The following is a 19,709-nucleotide window of genomic DNA, read 5'->3' as shown; positions in this document are numbered from 1 at the left end:
AAAGATCATCTCTTCCAATCCCCCTGTCAGTGCAGGATCAACTATACCAGATCACACAGGAACACATCCACATGGGTTTTGAATGTGTTCAGAGAGGGAGACTTCACACCCTCCCATGCAGCCTGTTCCTGTGTTCTGTCACCCTCACAGTGAAAAAAATCCTCATGTCTCCATGGAACTTCCTATGCTCAGCTTCCACTCACTGCCCCTTTTCCTGTTACTGGGCATCACTGGGAAGAGCCTGACTCCATCTTCTTAGTATGCAGCCTTAGGGTGTGATTGAATGTGATGAGATTATGCCAGAGCAAGCTCTTCAAGTAACAGGCTGGCGGTGTAGTTAGATGTGCACCACTGTTAATGGATGCTTGTCTCAGCTCGGGATCAGCCCACAGTGTGTCAGCGTGCTAGAGATCTGCCTGTGTTCTGAGCAGTGATGAAGGAGGGCCCTGCCTGTGAAGGCAGTGCCAGGCCACAGCCTCTGGGGCCGTGACCCGGGAGGAAGGCACGGCCACAGCTTGCCCTTATGGAGCCCGGCCCGCAGAGGCCGCCCCGCCGTTGGGGCAGGCCCTTTTCCCGCGGCTTCCACCTCACGATATGTCCACCTTGCCTCGAGGAGGGGGCCGCGGACCTGGCGGCTGGGGCCAGGCCGTGAGGTGCGGACTACACTTACCATGATGCCGCCGCGGCGCTGAGGACCTGCGCTTCCCGGCGATCCCTGCGCCTCCGCAGGCACTACACTTACCAGCAGGCCTCGCGGCCCAGCAGCACCATCCGCCGCCCGGGACTACATTTCCCAGTGAGCGCCGCGCGACGCCGCCCCAGTGTTCCGCGGAATGCCGGCGCGGGGCATGCCGGGAGCAGTAGTCCCCCCGCGGCGTGCGCGCGCCGCGAGGCGGGCCGGGGCGTGTCCTGGGGGGTATATAGGCAGCCGGAGGGGTAGGGGTCTGCACTCTGCCGCCGCCGCCCCTCTCTCCAGCAGCTTCTATGCAATCTTCGGCCGTCGCCGCTCCCTCTTGTGTTGAGCCCGCGCCGGCCTCACCGACTAGGTAGGGCCGCGCGCCTCGGCCCCGGTCACGGTGTGTGCGTGTCGGGGAGGCGCGGGGGAGGCAGCGGGAGAGATGGGGCCGCTTTCGCGCTGCGGGGTGACCAGGCTGGGGGTGGTTGTGTAAGGGGCCGACGGGCAGGACTTCCTTTGGGGGGCAGGACTGGGGGTGCTGGTCGGGCTCGCAACTCTCCCCTTTCCACCCCGCCCCCACCCCAGCCCCCCGTTATCCTTCCGCGCCCCTCTCCCCCTCCCCGCGGTGTCCGTACGCGCTGCCCCGCTCCTCCCGCGCCAGCTGGGCCCGCTCCGCTCGCGCGGGGCGCCACGTGACCTCTGCGCGGCGCTGCCATCTTTGTTGGGGGCAGCCGACGCCGCGGAGCCGGCCCGTGGGGCGGGCGGGGCGGCGGGGGGACGGGGGGAGGCGGTCCTGCGGCGCCACGTGACGCGGGGCTCGCAGCCCGTCAGGAGCCGCCGCCGGGGTTTGGCGCCAATGGCGGGGGCGGGGCTGGCGGAAGGCGGGAAAGGCGCCCATTGTCTGCGAGCCGTGGGGGGGCCGCGGCCGCTGCCCGCTTCGCCCGGCCTTTGTTCCGCCCGGCTACCTCTGCGGCGCCGCCCCCGGCCTCCCTCTGCCGCCTGCCTTGGCTGTCAGCCGCTGGCCCGGGCTGCGCGGTGGCTGCCTCGCTGCTGCCGAGGACCGTCTGCCGGGCGGGTAGTCCCGAGCTCCCTGCAGACGGGCTTCTGCACATCCCCAGTTCTCTGAGTGGAACGCGGTGTGAAAACGGGCAGCTTTGCGGCTTGTACCGTCCTGCGGATTTGCCTGGGGATCCAGGGTGCGGATGGGTCATTTGGATGCAGGCTGGCAAGGGTGGGCGAGACCTGCTGGCCAGGTGTAGTCCCGTGTAACCTGAGCATGAAAGTAAATGCTTTTCTAACAGTCTTTCATTGAAACAAAAACCAAAACTGAAATTACTATCTCCGGAACCTGGCCAGCAGAGTGAGCCAGTGTGAGAGCTCGCTCTAGACGAGTGAACGCAAGCGCTGCTCCTGGCTCTGGTTTCATGCCTGCGAGGGCTCAGCTCCTGCTGTGAACTGGGTGGCCTGTTGTAAATACTTACCTAATATTTCATTTTCAGGATGGAAGAGGAATTGTCAACTCCTTCCACATCCACAGACAAGGCAGACAGGTGAGATTAGACAGAGTTGTCAGTTACTAAAGAAATCTAAGGATTATTGAGTGGAACTTCAAATCGGTTAGACTGGAAGTTTGACTGATGGCTGTAGATGCTAAAAACTTGTGCTCATCCAGCAGTCTGCTCAAATCTGATGCAACAAAACTTAGAGGGACTTACAAATACAGAAGTACTAGCTTTTGTTTAGGAAGCTCACAATCGGTGAGTTATTGCTGGCTAAGTACAAGTATGTGGCTGGCATATTGTAGTACTCCTGTGGGCAGCCCCTCTTGTCCTAGGCCAGTGAAACAGATAGGAGTGGAACTTCTGGAAATGGAACTATGTGAGATTTGAAACCAAGATGTGAATCCATCCTTCTCAAATCCATCATGCTATGTGAAGTCATAGCTTGGCTTTATTGTTCTTGTCACAGCTGCCATCAGAGTTTGGTGAAACACTACAGTGCTCAGTGTTGTGTTGCTGTGCAACTTCTAAAGTATGTTCTTTAGCATCCTTAGTCATAGGAGATTTCAATACCTGCTTCTTAGAGTAGTTGATTGAAATTAATCTGTCTTTGGCTGTCAGAACTAAAAGTTAGTTTAGATTGAAGCAACTACAACGAACTTTCTTATTGCATCCTGTTCCCCACCACTGCCCCAATAGTTGCAGTCAGTGTAATGTATGCAACTCTTACATAAGCAACTTGGTTTTGAAAGCTGGATGTGAAGTTACTATGGAAACCAACAGAGTCCTGCATTTGACTCTTTTAACAATTGTTTTTTTTCTCTCCAGTATGGATGTGGATGGAGAATCAAAGAAACTTTTGGGTTTAGGACAGAAACACTTGGTAATGGGAAATATTCCAGCTGCTGTTAATGCATTCCAGGAAGCTGCAAGCATACTGTGAGTAGTAAAATGTATTTCTGTGTATTTTTCTAGGGCTTGGCTATGTTTTTGTGGCTTACAAAGGGAAAATCATTTGTTTTTTTTTTAATTGCATATGCTGCTATATTTGTAACAGTCAAGGAGAGGATGAATGACTTCAATTAACTGTGGTATTAAACAATGTGGTAGTGTGTGATTTAGACAGGTTTTGTAATAGCAATTGCCAGTGCAGCTCCCTAACTGGGAAAAAGGATCTTACATTTTGCAATGTATGGTTTTGGTGTCTGCCAATATGAAAATAACGGACTAATGATACTTGCTAGTATCTTGTTTACTAGTCCTGACCAGTGTCTGAGGATGATGCCTCTTTGTGGGTTAGATTAATTTGCTTTGGATGTTTGAGAACCATCTCAAGTAAAGTGAGAAGAGCTTTTAACACTTGTTCAAAACAATGGGAGGCGAGCCAAGAAACAGGTTTGTCCTGTCCATGACGTTCTAGTCTTCAGGTTCATGTATCAAAATCTGAAGTAGAAGCAGGGAAATAATTCTTCATTGTTTTTGTAGGGGCAAAAAGTATGGTGAGACAGCGGATGAGTGTGCAGAAGCTTTTTTTTACTATGGAAAATCTCTCCTGGAGTTGGCAAGGTATACAAATAGTTCCCATTTGATTAAGACTTTGCCTGATATAACAGAACTTCACCATTGCATTGACATGGTTACACTGGAACTTTATATATGCAGAACTGCACTGGGTGGGGTAGATATTACTGTCACAAGAGCTAAGGGATAACAAACTTCTGCTCCCTTTAGGATGGAAAATGGTGTGTTGGGAAATGCCTTAGAAGGAGTGCAGGTTGAAGAGGAAGGAGAAAAGGTTGAAGATGATTCAGCTTTACCAACTGTTGATGGTATGTAAAGCTGTCTCCCATGTAGAGGCACCAAACTTTTCTTCTCTAAAAGGTCCAAGTTTGATCCATTGATATCTTAGGTAGCCTGTTTCAAGTCAGCAGCCTGAATGGATGATTTATTTCTTTAGTCTTCTAAACTTGCTTAGAGCTTGAACAAAACATCTAAGAGTTGCAAGGATCTGATCACTGAAAGCATGTGTAAAGGGTCATCAGATGTCTGTGCCCTGAAACACAGCATTCAGCCTTAATTCTTTAAGCTTCACAGTTGACTTGAACTGCTTGGTAACATTGTAAGTAGTACAGTGTGTGTAGTAGGAAGGTTGGAAGTTTGCAAAGTCCAAGAACAGTAAGTTTGTCACTAATTGCATCTGGAGATAACACAGGAATTCCTGTCAATCCAGACTGTTAAGATGCTGGCACCTCTTGCTTAGCTGTGACTAAAAACGCTACCGCGCCAAACCGCACACTGCTTGAGCAGCCGCTTGCAATAATGCAGCCTGGGGAAGGGATTTGCTTAATTCAAGTCATTAATGTTGGTTGTATCCCAATTCCTTGCACATTGAAAACGGAGCTTTTAAGATTGTTGTCTAACTTGATGACAGAGCAACACACTGGAGGGTCTGAGGGTGGTGTTGTCCATGCCCATTGATAATGTGTTTATCACTAAACTCGGAGAAATGTTTATGCTTCCTCAATCATGTAGAAGAAGCAAGGGAGGAGTTGAGAGAGCAGGTATATAACGCCATGGGGGATAAAGAAGAGGCCAAAAAGGCTACAGAAGAGTCTCCAGCGCTGTCTGAGAAGGAAATCAAAAAGGAGAACATTGAAATTAAAGAGGTTGCAGAAGGAAAACCAACAGAAGCAACTGCTGATAAAGAGAAAAATCTTGAAGAGGCTGAAGAGAAGATGGATGTTTCTGTGGATGAAGACACAGCTTCAGAAGAGCAGAAGCCACAAGTAGCTGTGGAAAAGGAGGCTGTAAAAGAAGAGTCAGCTATGGAAGAGGAGGTAGCAGAAAAAGAGCAGAAGATGATGCCTGAGGACAAGGTAGAAAAGACCACTCAGGAGGAGAGAACAGAGGTTTTGGACAAGGAGGGAAAGGCAGTTGTGGAAGAGTCTGAAGCTGGAGAGACAGTTGTGGAAGAGACTGAAGCTGGAGAAGCAGCTGCAGAAGGCAAGAAAGAGGTGGAAGAGCAGACAGCAGAAGCTATAGAAAAGGAGCCATCTGTGGAAAAGGGAGAGGCTGTAGAAGGGCAGGCAGAGACAGCTGTGGAAGAGGAGGAAGTAGCAGAAGTGCAGGCAGCAGTTGCTGTGGAGCAGAAAGCTGTGGAAGGTAAAGCAGAAGCAGCCGAAGAGAAAAAGGTGGAGGAGAAACAAGAGCCATTAGAGACAGCTACAGAAGAGAAACCTGATGAATCTAAAGAGAGAGAGTCCTCAAAGGAACCTCTGCCCACAGAGGGCAAAGATCCATCCAATGGCATGGAGGAAAAGGCTGAAGTAGCTGCTAAGTTAGAGAAAGAGGAAAAGAAAGATGACCTGATGGAAGAGAGTGAAGGTGCTAAGGTAGAGAAAGAAGAGAAAGATGACCTAATGGAAGAGGGAGAAGGTAACAGTGAGAGGAGAAAAATACTTGTGGGTGGATGACTTGATGAATTTGGCTAACCACGGGTACAAAGTGTTCCATTCAGAATTTTCTGTTTGCCTTAGAGTAAGGAAAAGGCACAGTAAATGGGCTCTTGAAGGATTTTACATCCAAGTAAAGTGTCAAGGCATAGTGAGTAGTCTCTTTAGACTAACGCTTAACTAACTGCAAAGCAAATCTGATGTGAAAGCAAACTAAACAGCCCTGTGAAATATGTAAGTAATGGCCAGGCTGGTGGAGAATACTGAATGGATGTTCACTTGCATGCATCTGGGTTTACTGCACTAACCTTCAAATAACTTGAAGCACAAGTTGCCTCTGGTTATGACTAACTTATTTCACAACAGTGGAGCAGAAAAATACAAACAGCTGAATACATAACAAAATAGTATATTTGCTTTTGGTGGGGGAAAGGAGCTCTCCATTTCTGGTGGCAATTACAAGTGAGTTTTGTTAGCATATCTAAACTTAGTTTGACCTGGAACCTGAAGGCTTGCTGCTGCTATCTAGTAGTCTTCCAGCTAGCTGGCTTTTTTCTGCCATTCTGCTTCCCTGCTTCAGGATACTCTTAAAGGAACCTTGTAAAACTTGTATACTTCACTGAAACATTACTTGCATAGTCTTAGCTGGCCAGTGCTTTCTGTTAAACTAGTTAATTAACAAGCTGATAACTGAAACTGAATCTCAGCTTCACAGAAAGAACTTTATTTTAGGAGCAGCAAATATGCAGAGTAAATTGTTCTGGACACTAAAGGGATTTGTGCTGCTGAGCACAGTGAACACTTAATGGTGGAACAGCTGCCTAGCAAAGTGTCTGTCTGGACAGAGTGTGAGTATCTTCCTGTGAGAGGATGCTTACACATACACAGAATCACACAGAATTAACCCAGTTGAAAAAGACTTTCAAGATTGAGTCCAACCTAACACCTTCTAATTAACTAAACCATGGCACTAAGTGCCTCATCCAGCCTCCTCTTAAACACCTCCAGGGATGGGGACTCCACCATCTCCCCAGGCAGCCCATTCCAATGCCAATCACTTTTTCTGTGGAAAAACTTCTTCCTGACATCCAGCCTAAACCTGCCCTGGTGCAGCTTGAGACTGTGTCCTCTTGTTCTGTCACTGAATGCCTGGGAGAAGAGACAAACCCCACCTGGCTACAGCCTTCTTTCAGGTAGTTGTAGAGGGCAATAAGATCTGCCCTGAGTATTCTCTTTTCCAGGCTAAACACCCCCAGGTCTCTCAGCCTGTCCTTACAGGGCTGTGCTCCAGCCCCCCTCACCAGCCTTGTTACCCTTCTCTGAACACATTCAAGCATCTTTCTTAATTTGAGAGGCCCAGAACTGGACACAGTGCTCAAGGTGTGGCCTAACCAGTGCTGAGTACAGAGGCAGAAGGACTTTCCTGGTCCTGCTGGCCACACTGTTCCCAGTACAGGCCAGAATGCCATTGGCCTGCTTGGCCACCTGGGCACACTGCTGGCTCATGTTCAGCTGCTGTCAACCAGCACCACCAGGTCCCTGGCTGCTCTTCAGCCACTGTCCCCAGCCTGTAGCACTGCATGGGGCTGTTGTGGCCAAACTGCAGAACCCAGTACTTGTTGAAATGTGGCATTGGACATGTGCCCATCTATCAAGCCTGCCCAGGTCACTCTGCAGAGCCCTCCTACTCTACATTAACTGCTGGTTTTTTTTTTCCCCAACTGCTAATGTGAGGACATTCCAGAGCATCCTGGTCTGGTGCTGCATCTTTCCAGACTCCTTAATATTTAAATCCTAATATCTCTTCTGCTTTATCTTGGTTTGAGATAGTCTCAGACTTAAAGGTTTGCCCCCCTCAGTGGTAGGTGTGTGGTTTTGGGCAGTTGGTGCAATGAGCTCAGAGGTTTTCTACCCTCCACCCCACAAAGCTGCTGTTATTCTGGATTTAGCAGCCACAGTGTAAGAATTAAATGCTAATTTAGCATTGCACTCCAACCAGTCCTCTAAAGTTACTGGCCATGCTCCTTCACTGCATACTTTCCCAAGATATGTTTACTGGTAGATTAGATCATGCCGTTCTCCTGTACAGCATCAGAAGTCAAATCAGTGCTAGACAATAGCAGGTTCACTGAGAACATTGCCACTTAAATCTCTGACATGAGGAACACAAATTCAGAAGCAGTCTTATTTGTACACAGTTTGGCAGCTATCTTGCTGAAAACAGCTGTTATCTGTAGCACAAAGTCCAGCAGCTGACTGGTACCTCCAGGGCTGCTCAGAATCTGAGGGCTTCACTGGGACCTTGCAATATATTTGTGGGAGCCGGTCCTATGTGAGTTTTCATCCTAAACAGTATGATGTTAAACCTGGGACAAGGACTAAGGTAGCTTGGAGCTGCTTTGCAGTGCCTAATGCTTTCAGCAAGATGGCTGCTGCTGTGAATTTAATGTAGACTTGTGGTCTTTAACACATCTAACCCACCACTGGAAGGGTAAGGGAAGGCTGTATTTTGCCTGACTTCATGTGAAGCAGGTGTAATATCAACAAGCATTCAGTAAGTGTTCTCATTCATCCGCTTGCCTTGCAGAAACAGAAGAATCTGATGAGGAAGATAAAGAAAATGATAAAGCTGATGATGATAAGGAAAATGAATTGACAGTGGAAGACAAGGTGAGGCTGCTGAGTTCTGCTATCCATGCTCATGGAAGAGTGTAGAGTTGGTCTACATGTCACATTAATGCCCTTGTAAAAGCTCACAAAGCTCATTTGAATAAAAGTGGAACTCCAACCCCTTTATTTAGCCTTAGGTTCATCTAAGTAGCACCTTAAATCCTGCAGTTGGGATTATGCTGGTGCTCAGTGCCCTGTCAGTTATTGGGGAAAACAAAAATCAAGGGCTTGTTGATCAACAGTATAAGCTTTTGCTTGACCTCAAACATCTTCACTACAGGCAAAGTCTCAATTGATGCAATAACTTTGGCATGTGTGGGGTTTGTTCTTTCCTTGTAGTGGTAAACTTCTTCCTCTTGAAGAAACTTATTCCTCGACAGCACTGCATGGAAACTCAGTGTTGTTGCTTGATGCAGTATATAACCAAGTCACTGAATCTCTAACATATTTCTAGTCTTTACAGGAAAGTGAGGAAGATGAAATTGGAAATCTTGAGCTAGCCTGGGACATGCTGGAGTTAGCAAAAGTTATCTACAAGAGGTAAAGACTTAAGTCCTGATTTGGAAGAGTGCTAGAGAAACTCTTTGTAAATTGTGTGCTATAAGCAGTTGGTGAATTCTGATCTGCTTGTGGTTTTTTCTTTATTCAGACAAGAAACAAAGGAAGCTCAGCTCCATGCAGCTCAAGCTCATCTAAAGTTAGGAGAAGTTAGCATTGAATCTGGTAAGACATCTTAATTCTCACGTACAAAGTGTTTGGTTCCACATTCCATTGCTTGTATTTTAAAATAAATGGAAGTGAGTTAGAGCTGTTGTGGTGAAAACAAAGTAGACTTTGTCTCTCTATGAGATTGCAGCCAGGTGGGAAGCTTTGGAATCAATGGCTGAAGAAGCTGGTGCCTTAAAAGGATAGATAGTCCATGGTTCTCTAGAACATTAAAATCTTAGAGGAATAAGTTAAGTTATGTGTTAGCAGGTCAAAACCAGCCTTGTGCTCTGCTTTACAGGCAAGGTGTGGTCAGCTTGAGAAATCTGGGACATGTTCATGTTGGACTGTCATGAGGCACTGAGTGCAGGTGTCAGTTCCATGCCACTTCCAGAACATAGAGACTGCAAACAAAAAATGGTTGACTGTTAGACTTTCCAAAATCCCAGGGTATGGTTAGGAAAGTTTGTTGCAGCAGAAAAAAAGGAGTGGGAAGCAAGCCCCAGGTTTGTGGCTTCTAAAGCATCTTACCTGCCCTTCACTTAATGTGTTTTCATCTTTTAAAAACCAAGTACAGTGTAATCTTCATGGTGAGCATTGCAAATAATGCAACAGGTTAGCAGGACCAGGGCTACCAAATGAGGGTTGTATTCTAGTGACACAAAACACACACAATGGAAGGTTTGACTGGAAGGTAGCAGGGAACTGCCCTTAGCTCTAAATTCAAGTTGTGACCAGTTAGATTCAATTGCTTGTAGCAGGTGAAATACCAGAATTTGCATGCCTGGTTTTGACTTGGCTGCTTAGGTTACTGTGTTGCTGCAAACAGATAAAAGCACCTTTGAGAGAACCAGAAGAACTGGGCTGAAAATCTGAGGAGGGAGGCAGTGTTGTCACTTGATCTGAAAGCAGCCTATTGCTGAACGAGATTGCTGTGTTCATTGCCGGGTCTGTGTTCATGCTGTATCTAAGCATAATAAAATCATGGGTCACTGAATGTGAGGTTGTATTTTGCTTGTGGTTGAGTATGGTTGGTAAGGGCCTCATGGTTTTTTCCTGCAGAAAACTACACTCAGGCTATAGAAGAGTTTCAGGCCTGCCTGGCCCTGCAGCAGAAGTACCTGGAGGCTCATGACCGCCTGCTTGCTGAGAGCCACTACCAGCTGGCACTGGCCTACCACTACAACAGCCAATTTGATGAGGCTGTTGTGCAGTTTGGGAAATCTGTGGAAGTCATTGACAAGAGGATGGGTAAGTGGATTTCTGGAACTGCCTAATGAATGCCAGAGCTCTCACAAGACATGGCAGGCTTTGACTGCTTTGAAAGTAGTTAGGTGTGGATATTGATAGCTGGACAGTTACTTTGTGTTGAGGCTTTTTTCCATAACTGTTTCATCCTAGCAATGCTTACTGAACGGATAAAGAAGGCAGAGAGTGGGTCCCCTGAGGATGAGAAGGAGATTGAAGAACTGAAGGGACTGCTTCCTGAAATCAAAGAGAAGATAGAAGATTCAAAGGAGTCCCAAAAGAGTGCAAGAGTAGCTGAGCTGGCCCTGAAAGCTACTCTGGTTAGTGTGTCCTGTGTTTTCCTTCTAACTAAGCATTCCTTCAGTGAAAGTTGCAAGTAAACCCAGTGATGGGAGGAGCTCACACTTGATCATACAGACTGGGGGCTGGTGGTTGCTCATAAATGTTAGGCTCTGATTATGAGAAGGAAATCGAGGCAACTGACAGCTAAACAGATTTAGTAAATCCCCTGACATTAATTGTTGCAAACTAAACTGGAATTTGATGGCCTTAGAGCAGTTTAATATGTCTAGGCTGGTCGGCCAAATGGGAGAATGGGCTGAGTGTTGCATCTGTCCTGTGTGTGTGGAATGCAGCACTGAGATAAGGAGTTGGGTTTTCTGTGCCTTTCTAAACTGGCATCTCTGGTCTTGACAGAACTTCTTGACTGTTTCTATTTTACTTAAGGTTGGAACTACATCTGGTTTTGCACAGAGTGAAGGAAGTGGTTCTGTTTCCACAGTAAGTTGAATTAATATGGATGCTGATAATTTCTGTCATCTCCAAAGGTTATTGTTTGCTGTTACTTACTTGTTAATGTCTGTCTTGTAACAGATCCCAGTAAGAAAAGCAGGTGATGGTGCATCTCAGTGTGTTACAGACATCTCTCATCTAGTCAGAAAAAAGGTGAGTCCAGAAACAACTGGTTGAACCAACTGTTTAAAGTGCCATTGGCTTGCTCTCTGTAATTGGAATTTCTTGGCTTGAAGCTTTTTTCTTAACTTAGTTCTGTAATTGGAAAGAAAGAAACAACTACCACCCAACACTTTAAAACCAGAAACAGTTCACAAAACTCCTTTCCACTGGGAACCGATCAGTCAGGGAACTATCTGGTCTCCAGGAGACTGTTCTTGGTGCTTCAGCACCCTGCCTGACCCAGACTGGTTTAACTTCAGGGTGGAGTTGTCTGGTTTAACTTCAGGGTGGAGTTGTTTGGCTTCTACAGGTGGTCTCTGAATGTGTGCCTTCCTCAGCTGAGGATGTGCCAGAAGAGCAGGTGGCCTACAAAGCTTAAGAAAAGAGCAGGTAATCAGCCTGAGTTGGGTTCCCTTCTTTCCAAGTGGAAATGGAGAATGGAATTCTAACAGCAAAGCCAGTCTGATGGTAGTGGTGATAAAGTGCCTCTGAAAGAGATCGTGTGTGGAACACTAAACTCCTTTTAAAGGTCTTTCTCCAGAGCTGTTTGCTAATGTAACTGAAGCTATCTGCTGTAGTATCTTCAGTTTTGTTTTGTGTGTTGTGTATTATATCGGCCTCTTCCAGCCTAGGTGTGCCTGGAGTAGCTCTGATGTGCTTTACACAGGTGATTCTAAGTGCCCTAAATCAATCTACCCTGTTTTACCTGGCTCAGCAGTTGCATGGTTCCTTACCAAACTCTAGGGGTTAATTCAGCACTATAGATGCTAGCACCTACACGATGTCTTACTGGAAGTGCTTTGTGGTTGAGACCTCTGTACTAAAGCTTCAGCCTTTGGTTGAACCTTCTAACACTGAAGTTCATCATGTATCTGGCAAGCAGAGGCTGCATAGACAATGTGCTATGACATCTGGATGCTAATTGGAAAATCCTTCACTAGGTACAAATTAAACTTTACACTATTTTATCTTCAGAGGAAACCAGAGGAAGAGACTCCACAGGGAGACAATGAAGCCAAAAAATCTAAACAGGAGCCAGCTGTCAATGGTGGTGGTGGTGATGCTGCCCCCAGTGGAAAAGACATTGCAGAAAAAATAGAAGAGGAGGTGGGCAGCTGAGTCAGGAGTCTCTGCTGTGTTTATTTTACCCCCTTCCCTCTTTTCAGGCACGGGTTTGTGCCCGGTAGATGTACTGGTTTTATTGTCTGCTGGTCTTCACAGGCTTCTCAGATGAGGTGGGAAGTGTTACCTAGATGGCAAGATGCATGTTATACCATGATGTGTGACACTGTGTGGGCTGGAAGGATGCCACCTGTGGAGATTTGAACCTGGGGGGGTGGGGCAGAAACAAATACTGGGTGTTTGGGTGGGGCTGAACTACAGCCCAGGGTCTCTTCCCCCAGTATTTCTTATTTTTTAAATACTCCTAGGTTTTAATAACTGACCACCTGGGCTACAGTTGTTAATATCAGTATTTTAGAATGGGTTGGACTCTGAAGACCAGCAAAGCACAGACAATAAGTCTTCAAATGACAAAAACCTTGAACTGCTGCATGAACTGGTGCTGTAAGGCAGTGTCATCTTGTTAAAAACCAAAACCTTTTCTTTTCTTTTAGACAGAGAAAAGGCCACAAGCAGAATCAGGGGCTGCAGTTGAAAGCACAGTATGATAATTCTTTAACCTGAGACACTCCTCTCCTTGCAAGGAAAATGGTTTTGTATATAGTGTATTTTTTCACTTTTTGGCAACTTTTGTATGACTTCAATAAAGATTGTAAGCATATGTTGCTTGCCTTGAGTCACTTGTTAGGCTAGGAAGGACTGAAGTGCTTGTCTGGCCCCTGCACCCTTCATCCTTCCTACTGGGTGAGCAGGGGCACAGCTCCACCCCTTTAGTGTACTCCTTCATTATCCTTCTGTTCATGCTTGGGAAGCTTGTGGAGGTGGCAAGGCTGGGGAGATGTACAAAAACAAGAAGCCACAGGCTGAAGCATGTTTATTAAACATGTAGCACATAGCCTTCCACATAGGGGTGGGTTTTGCTGGTTCCCAGGGCTGAGCTATGACTGCCTTATCAGACTTCCCCTTGAGAGGGCTTGTGGGGATGTGCCTGATGCAGTGACCTGTATGTGAAAAAGGGAAAAAATATGGCTGTGCCCCTCCCTGCCCTCTGCCATCTTGGCAAACAGGCTGAAGCAGTTCCTCTGCCTCTGGGCATGGTCCTGGGGCAAGAAGCAGCCTGAAGTGGGTACTGCTGGCTTTAGGGTTTGCCTGGCCCTGTTCCTTGGTGCTGCTGAAATGCTTGGAGCCTCTCTGGGCTCAGGAGTGGCCTCACCTACCTACCCCTGCCGCAGTGCTACTGCTGCAGTGGGTCACAAGCCCCCGTCCCTGCTGCTGGAACAAATGTTACCATTCCCCCTTTGTCACTCTTAGTTAATTAAAAGCCTTAATTTTCTACTCCAGCTTGGAGAGAGGCTGGGACTGCCAGGGCATTGCTGCAAGGACAGGACCCATTCCTGGCTCACCTTTGAGGTCTGTGTTACAGCTGGGACTCCCGAGTGGGAGGGGGGTCCTCCAGGGCTGCGAAGGGGGGCAGTGGGAGGGTGAAGGGGAGAGGAGGGTGGCTGCGGGCTGCGGGGCTGCGTGATGCCGGTGCTGGCCCAGCAGACTCCTGGGAAAGCAGAAAAGTTAATGGGAGGGGAGGCCCAGTGTCCCCCTCCTGAAAGCCATCCTGTCTCAATGGTGGTGAGCATGCAGAGTGAAGCAAGCCTGTGGTTCGGCACCTGAGGGGGGATGACTGCCCTGGTGAACGTGGCCCCATGAGATTTCTGTGTCCCCAGCTGCAGCCAAGGGAGCAGTTTCCAAATCATCTCCCCAGGCTCATACCTCCACCTGCATTATGCCACCTGGGGTGGCAGCCCAACCCTGTCTCCTTCCCTGGAGACCTGAAAATTGCACTGGGATGAGGCTCTTACCGTAAAAAGCTGTGGTGGGGCCAGGTTTGGCAGGAGTTGGGGGGCCACCGGGGGTGGGAGGATGGCAGGGGGCAGCCGTGGCCCCATCCACTCCGTGTGGCGTCGCAGCATCCCTACCTCTGCCTGGAGCTGAGCCAGCTCCTCTGCATGCCACTGGGCTGCCCGTGAGCCTAGGGGACAGGAATTCCTCACCTTAGGGCTTGCACTCCCTCAGCAGCCCTTTCCCCTCAAATCCCACTCGACTGCCTTGGGGTTGCTGGCTTTCCCACTTGTGCTGTTTGCTGTGAGTCTCCCCACCTCGTTTCCTCCCAAAATCTAAGGGACCATTGTCCCCTCCCTCAGTGCTGTAACTGTGCAAGGCCCCCGCAGCTACAGAGACCCCACCTCGGGCAGTGTTTTGTAGCCTCTTGCACGTATTTTCATGGGCCAGTGGCAGCTCAGGGGATCCACTGACAGCTGCAGCCCCGGAGGCAATCAGGGGCAATGGGGTGCAGGTGGGAGCTGCTGCCCGCCCCCGCCCTGTAACCCATTACCTACCGGCATCGACTCTCCTCTCCCTCCTGACCTTCAGTGCCAGGACTTCATCTTCCAGCCGCCGGTTTTCCAGTTCCACAGCCAGCAGTGCCGCATCCAGGCCCCGCATGCCGGTGCCAGGGGGCTCTGCTGGCACAGCCAAGAGTGTCTTAGTTGCCATCTCTGGAGCCAGAGGTTCTGCTGGGGGATGAAAGATTGGCGCTTACCCATCCTCTTTCCCCGACGCAGCCTCGTGGGTCCATTCTCCAGCTCCATGGCCTCGATCTGGAGTTGGAGTAGCCGGTCCAGGATGTCCGGGTCGTGCCCTCCGCCGCGCAGGTAGGACAGTCGCAGCGCCCTGCCGCAGCCCCAGAATCTGCCGCTGCTGGAGCTCGGCAAGATGCTCAGCTCGGGCTGCCACCACCCACGGAGCCTTACCTAGCCTCGGCGGCGAGTGGTCCGGTGACTGGTAGGATATTGTCGAGGCGGAGTGCAGCCCTGGAGACGAAACAGGCAAACAGGGGGAGGTGGTGAATGTTGGGGGGCTGAGAGCACTCCACTCCCTGGGTACTGCCCTGGAGGGCTGCAGAGCTCTCTCTGCCGGGCTCACCCCCCAAGTGCTATCTGTCTGACACGATCCTGGAGCGCCTCACGGTCTCCGTCCGTCTCCAGCTGCCCCTGCTCGGGGTGGGTGTTCACAGCCGCCCTGCTCCCCAGTGCTGCCAGCCGCTGGCACAGCCCTGCGGGACAGTGAGGGACCCGGGGGGAGCTGAGCACGGCCCAAGAGTTACTGTATCCCACAGGGATCTCCCTATCATCCCAAACCCCCTGCCAGCACCACCTTCTCGCTGCTGCTCCAGCTCCTGGGTTCTGGCCCGGATTTCGGCCACATGGCGCTGGTGGGCTTCCAGCAGCTCCTGCAGCTGCTGCCCAGGGCCCCGTGGTGGGGCTGGCGGCTGGCCCAGCTCTCCCTGCTGCACAGAAGGGGTGCAATGGGTAAGAGAGTCTGGACTCCGCCAGCCCCGAGGCTTGGGGTGTAGGAAGCTGGTCGGGGTGCCGATGTCCACCCCTGGGGGTGCAAGGTTGGCCGTACCTCCGCTGTCAGCCTCCGGGGAGCGGGGTCGGCTGCGTGGAGCAGGGCCCTCTCTTGCGGGGTGAGCACGGCCCCCAGGGGACCCTCCCGAGCACGCCCCGGTCCCCGCTGTGGCTGCTCGGTCCGCCGAAGCCCGGGAAGCACCAGCAGATGATGGGACTCAGCACGGTCCCCATGCTGGGACACTTCGACCTCATGGACGAAAACGGAAAGATATTGGGGGGGGAAGGAGATTAACAGAATGAACTTTGGCTTTGGCAAAACAAGCACCGACAGCTGCCGGCCTGGTGCAGCGCGGAAGGATGGGGAGCTCCTCTCGCTCAGGCTGGGCCGGGTGGCTGTGACCCCCATTTCCTCGCTGCGGTACGCCCCGGCCTCGCACCCGCCCTTGTCCCCATCCGCGCCCCTGCGCAGTCTCTGCGCTCCCTGTGCCCGGCCCGGCTCTGCATTACCGATGCATCCCGCGACTTCCCCGCCGAGCCCAGACCCCGCTCCACCGGCGGCTGGTCTGCCCCGGACAGTCGGGTACTGCTGGGCACCGGCGGCCCGAGGCACAGCTTCTCCTCGTGTGCCCGCAGCAGCGGCCAGGAGCTGAAAGCCAGGCGACAGCGCGGGCAGGCGAAGCCCCCCATGCCCAGTACCCTGGAAGGCACAAAGGGGTGGGGGGATCACCGAGAGTACCACCCTTCCAGGGCACAGGGGGCCTCCCGCCGGGGGCGTCCTCCGGGGCGGGTTCGGACCCGGGCACAGACTTGCCGGGTGGCGGCGGCCGCTGTGTTTAACACCACCGTTGCTACGCTGGGACGGGCGCAGCCCTGCGTCCGGCCCTTCCCATTGTCTGCCGCGGGCGCGGGAAGGGCGGAAGGAAATGTCACCTGGCTTGGCCACCTGAACAGGCCACAGACAACAAGATGGAGGAGGCCTCTTCGGCTGCCCGGTCACCCCCCAGCGCTCTCTTCCATGATGACAAATCAGTTGCTGCTGGGAGTCCAGCCCCGAAGGACACCTTCCTGCTTCTGGCAGGAGCTCACAGCCGTATTAAGTCTTGAAGCTAAGTAAGCAAACTCTGAACCGTGTTGCGGCAGCCTCTACCGCTCCCTTTCATTGCCACACTCATTCCCGAAACAAGCTCCCTTTCTTTGGTCGTTGTCCCCAGCTCTTCACGGGGTGCTCAAGGACACCCTCTCACTTCACCACTTCTGATACCTGTCATAATCGGCGATTTGCTCAGGAAAAAGCTGCTGTTGGATTCAGGGAGATTTGCCTCCCAGAGGCAGGCAGGCCTTGGGAAGTTTCAGCAGCAGTTACACCCTGCAGAGGCTGCCAGAGGGTAGACGCACAGAACTTGAAGGAAGTTGGGCAGGGAAGAGCTCTAAGCACACATCCATCACACTTTGCTGTCCCCACAGTAGGCAGGTTCCTTATGGCAGACAGGAATCATTGAGCAATCACATTTGCCCATTATCAGGGGCTACCAGGATGGATTTGCTAGGAAGGATTTTTAAACTGAGCCTACTCCTTAACGGCAATGCAAATACAATTGCACCTTTCCGATTACATTGCCACAAAGCTAAAAAAAGGGCAAACACAAAACAAAAAAGTAAATGCTTCCAGTCAAAGCTCATGTTTGATGGGACCAAGGTGGTAGGACCTTCAGGAGGAACTATGAAATCTGTGAAAGGAGGCCAAACACTTCCCCAAGCACTCCCAGGGAGACCCAGCAACTGCTTGGGTTGCAGACAGCAGCACTGAGAAAAGAGCTCTCAGCCATTCCTACCCAAGCCGTTAACTGCAGTGCCCAGGTCCCACTGTCCAGGGGAACTAAAGTGAGAAGTAGTAGAGTGTATAGGGTTAACACTCCTGGGGGAGTAACCCTGAACCTGACCCTAGGGGTCTTGGCCTCTCCCCAGGGGTGGGCCACACTCCAGGTGATGGTTAGCCCACTCAGGAGTGTTAACCCTATACATAATGTCTGGTGTTGCTTCCAGACACAAACAGCTGTGGCTGAATACTACACTTTTATTACACATCAGTCCTTCCTGCCTGGTCAGGAGCAGATTAAAAAACCCAAGCAAGACCTCAGCTGACATTCCCTTAGGTCAGCGAGAGCAAGGCTTCACTCTCCACGTGCAATTCCATCCATCCCACTTGCAAACAGTGCACAACCATGCGAGTATGCTCCAATCCAAAACATTTGTGTACAAGCTGAACTTAAAACAGACATTGAAATAGCTTAGGCCACAACTGAGTTGTTTGTAAAATCCTTTTTAATCTAATAGAAATGTTTTCATGAATTTTTAAAAAAGATTTCAATGAAAACAGCTTTGGATTCAGACATTCCCTTGCCACATTGTGAACATAAACAGCAGCATTGCACTAGGAACAAGTGACACCGATCAGTCGAGCTTCACGATTTTGGATGAAGCAGAAAAGAAAAAAGAAAAGCAAACTGCTTTAGTGGAAGATAATTTGAATTATTTTCTTTAATTTCTTTTGGAAAAAAAAAAAAAACAACCAACCAAACAAACCCAAAACACCCCAAAACACAACAAAACAAAGATGGGCTATCATCTCACCATTGTTCTCCCTCTCCCTTCTTAAAAGGAAGAGTTCAGCTCCTGCAGTCTGAGCGCTACAGCAATGTTTGCCAAGTGGAAAAAATACAGCGGGAGAAGAAACTTTTTATCCCCAGTGCTATATTAAGCCCCCAAAGTTGCAGGTCCCTTTAGAGGAAAGCTTTTTTCTTACATAAGAAAGACAATTAGAATTGGCAAACTGATGCAAAATATTTATTCCAAGTTAGTTATTTTTGATGCAGTAGTTTTTTTCCCCCTCATACAGACTCAATGTGATAGTCACTTTTTTAAATCTGTAAATAATGTTATCAAAATAATCTTAATCTTTGAAATCTCACAAAAAATTTATATTTTACAATCCACCCTGAATATCAAGGCTGCAAGAAGAAGAACACAAACAATTCCTATATCCAAATATTTTACAGCTGTACCCAAAAAAAAAAGAAAAGAAAAAAAAAAGGAAAAAGAAAAAAAAAATAAAAAGAAAACCACAAACGCCTGGTTAAGTGATGAAGCTCCCCGAGCCGCCAAAAAAAATCCATTAAAAAAAGAGAAAATTCATGTTATTAGCATTAATTTAACATAATTAGAACTTCAATAGCCATTTTGTCATTGACAATGATTGTTTTAGCACACTGGTACCGCACGACATTATGTAATGCGGGCGGCACTGTTAGAAGCTTGTTGTTGCAAAGATCAGTCAGCCACTTGTGTCCTGCTTACAAGACTGAACTTGTGCACTGCCCCACAAGGGATTCTTGTCAAAATTTGCTAGCTGCACAAACTTCTATTAAGCATTAGGGCAAAACCAAAAGAAAAAGCTAAAGAAGCCAATTTCTCTCTTCTTTGGGATACAATTATTTCCCTTGTGCATGAAGTATCAACAACAAAAGAAAAAACTGAACAGACTGGAGACAGAATAAACTCTGTTTAGTTTATACAACCCCGAACACATGTTGAACTATGAACTGAGTTTATTGGGTTGGTTTTATTTATTTTAAATTTTCTTGTGCCCACTTTCAGGCATCGTCATCTGACGTTTCGCTGCTACTAGTTTCTGTGTCTGAGTCCTCAATCTTTGTCTTAAAAGTGCTTCTCCAGTGGAACAGGCTGGAGCCGCGGCCCTGAAGAAATCCATTCTTCCCATATCCGTTTCTTCTTCGCTGTAGGAATGAAAGCAAGTTTTAAAACAAGGAAGAGCACAGAGAGTAGCTGTCACTAACCACCTCTGGACACAAATGTAGCTTTACACTCTGCTTGGCTAAGGCAGAGTCACCAACCACACTACAATCTCACTTCGCTTCTTTATCTTCTCTAAGATCCTTTAGAACTACGACACAGAAGACTT

General features: G+C 49.2%; 4 protein-coding genes across 10 annotated transcripts in view; 1 reads left to right on the top strand and 3 right to left on the bottom strand.

Annotated features, from left to right (window-relative positions):
• Positions 1–938: 938 nt before the first annotated feature.
• NASP (nuclear autoantigenic sperm protein) lies at positions 939–12,987 on the top strand. 4 transcript variants are annotated; one of them, XM_064147662.1, is made up of 15 exons: positions 939–1,046; positions 2,176–2,226; positions 3,004–3,114; positions 3,661–3,741; positions 3,907–4,004; positions 4,708–5,610; positions 8,215–8,297; positions 8,761–8,837; positions 8,947–9,020; positions 10,065–10,253; positions 10,404–10,570; positions 10,977–11,030; positions 11,124–11,195; positions 12,180–12,311; positions 12,821–12,987. In XM_064147662.1, exons 1-15 carry the CDS (start codon positions 985–987, stop codon positions 12,872–12,874), a joined length of 2,208 nt encoding a protein of 735 aa, XP_064003732.1. In that variant the 5' UTR covers positions 939–984; the 3' UTR covers positions 12,875–12,987. The 4 variants fall into 4 exon arrangements, with proteins under 4 accessions (XP_064003732.1, XP_064003731.1, XP_064003734.1 ...); XM_064147661.1 differs by having other exon boundaries at positions 8,752–8,837; XM_064147663.1 differs by lacking the exon at positions 939–1,046 and adding an exon at positions 1,598–1,872 and having other exon boundaries at positions 8,752–8,837.
• Positions 12,988–13,012: 25 nt separating this feature from the next.
• Positions 13,013–16,290, bottom strand: CCDC17 (coiled-coil domain containing 17). 4 transcript variants are annotated; one of them, XM_064147665.1, is made up of 7 exons: positions 16,238–16,290; positions 15,131–15,190; positions 14,920–15,068; positions 14,717–14,839; positions 14,180–14,349; positions 13,730–13,875; positions 13,184–13,327 (listed from the first exon to the last, which is right to left on the bottom strand). In XM_064147665.1, the coding sequence occupies exons 1-6, from the start codon at positions 16,243–16,245 to the stop codon at positions 13,744–13,746; spliced, it is 642 nt and encodes a 213-aa protein (XP_064003735.1). In that variant the 5' UTR covers positions 16,246–16,290; the 3' UTR covers positions 13,184–13,327; positions 13,730–13,743. The 4 variants fall into 4 exon arrangements, with proteins under 4 accessions (XP_064003738.1, XP_064003735.1, XP_064003736.1 ...); XM_064147666.1 differs by having other exon boundaries at positions 14,920–15,050; XM_064147667.1 differs by lacking the exon at positions 13,730–13,875.
• LOC135177782 (uncharacterized) lies at positions 15,299–16,327 on the bottom strand. The gene is made up of 3 exons (XM_064148240.1): positions 15,786–16,327; positions 15,534–15,666; positions 15,299–15,432 (listed from the first exon to the last, which is right to left on the bottom strand). The coding sequence occupies exons 1-3, from the start codon at positions 16,134–16,136 to the stop codon at positions 15,299–15,301; spliced, it is 618 nt and encodes a 205-aa protein (XP_064004310.1). The 5' UTR covers positions 16,137–16,327.
• A 1,707-nt stretch (positions 16,328–18,034) lies between these two features.
• The window catches only part of GPBP1L1 (GC-rich promoter binding protein 1 like 1), a 34,852-nt gene continuing 33,177 nt past the window's right edge, over positions 18,035–19,709 (bottom strand). The window contains exon 12 of the mRNA XM_064147656.1: positions 18,035–19,524. Within this exon, the coding sequence (XP_064003726.1) occupies positions 19,381–19,524 (144 nt within the window). The 3' untranslated portion in view covers positions 18,035–19,380. The remainder of the gene's footprint in view (positions 19,525–19,709) is intronic.

Source organism: Pogoniulus pusillus, chromosome 8 (genome assembly GCF_015220805.1).
Source record: "Pogoniulus pusillus isolate bPogPus1 chromosome 8, bPogPus1.pri, whole genome shotgun sequence".
Lineage (NCBI taxonomy): Eukaryota > Metazoa > Chordata > Aves > Piciformes > Lybiidae > Pogoniulus > Pogoniulus pusillus.
Note: the sequence above shows the minus strand (reverse complement) of the source record. Positions and strands in the feature narration are given on the sequence as shown.

Bases quoted from the DNA above. Each gene is read 5' to 3' on its own strand.
- NASP (XM_064147661.1), top strand. From the start codon at position 985: ATGCAATCTTCGGCCGTCGCCGCTCCCTCTTGTGTTGAGCCCGCGCCG. The intron at 5,611-8,214 runs GTAACAGTGAGA...CTTGCCTTGCAG, and splicing joins CCTAATGGAAGAGGGAGAAG to AAACAGAAGAATCTGATGAG. The intron at 12,312-12,820 runs GTGGGCAGCTGA...CTTTTCTTTTAG, and splicing joins CAGAAAAAATAGAAGAGGAG to ACAGAGAAAAGGCCACAAGC.
- LOC135177782 (XM_064148240.1), bottom strand. From the start codon at position 16,136: ATGGGGGTCACAGCCACCCGGCCCAGCCTGAGCGAGAGGAGCTCCCCA. The intron at 15,667-15,785 runs GTACGGCCAACC...CCTTCTGTGCAG, and splicing joins CCCGGAGGCTGACAGCGGAG to CAGGGAGAGCTGGGCCAGCC. The intron at 15,433-15,533 runs GTGGTGCTGGCA...ACTGTCCCGCAG, and splicing joins GCTGGAGCAGCAGCGAGAAG to GGCTGTGCCAGCGGCTGGCA.
- CCDC17 (XM_064147665.1), bottom strand. The intron at 15,069-15,130 runs GTAAGGCTCCGT...CAGCAGCGGCAG, and splicing joins CCACTCGCCGCCGAGGCTAG to ATTCTGGGGCTGCGGCAGGG. The intron at 13,876-14,179 runs GTAAGAGCCTCA...CTGCTTTCCCAG, and splicing joins CCCCACCACAGCTTTTTACG to GAGTCTGCTGGGCCAGCACC.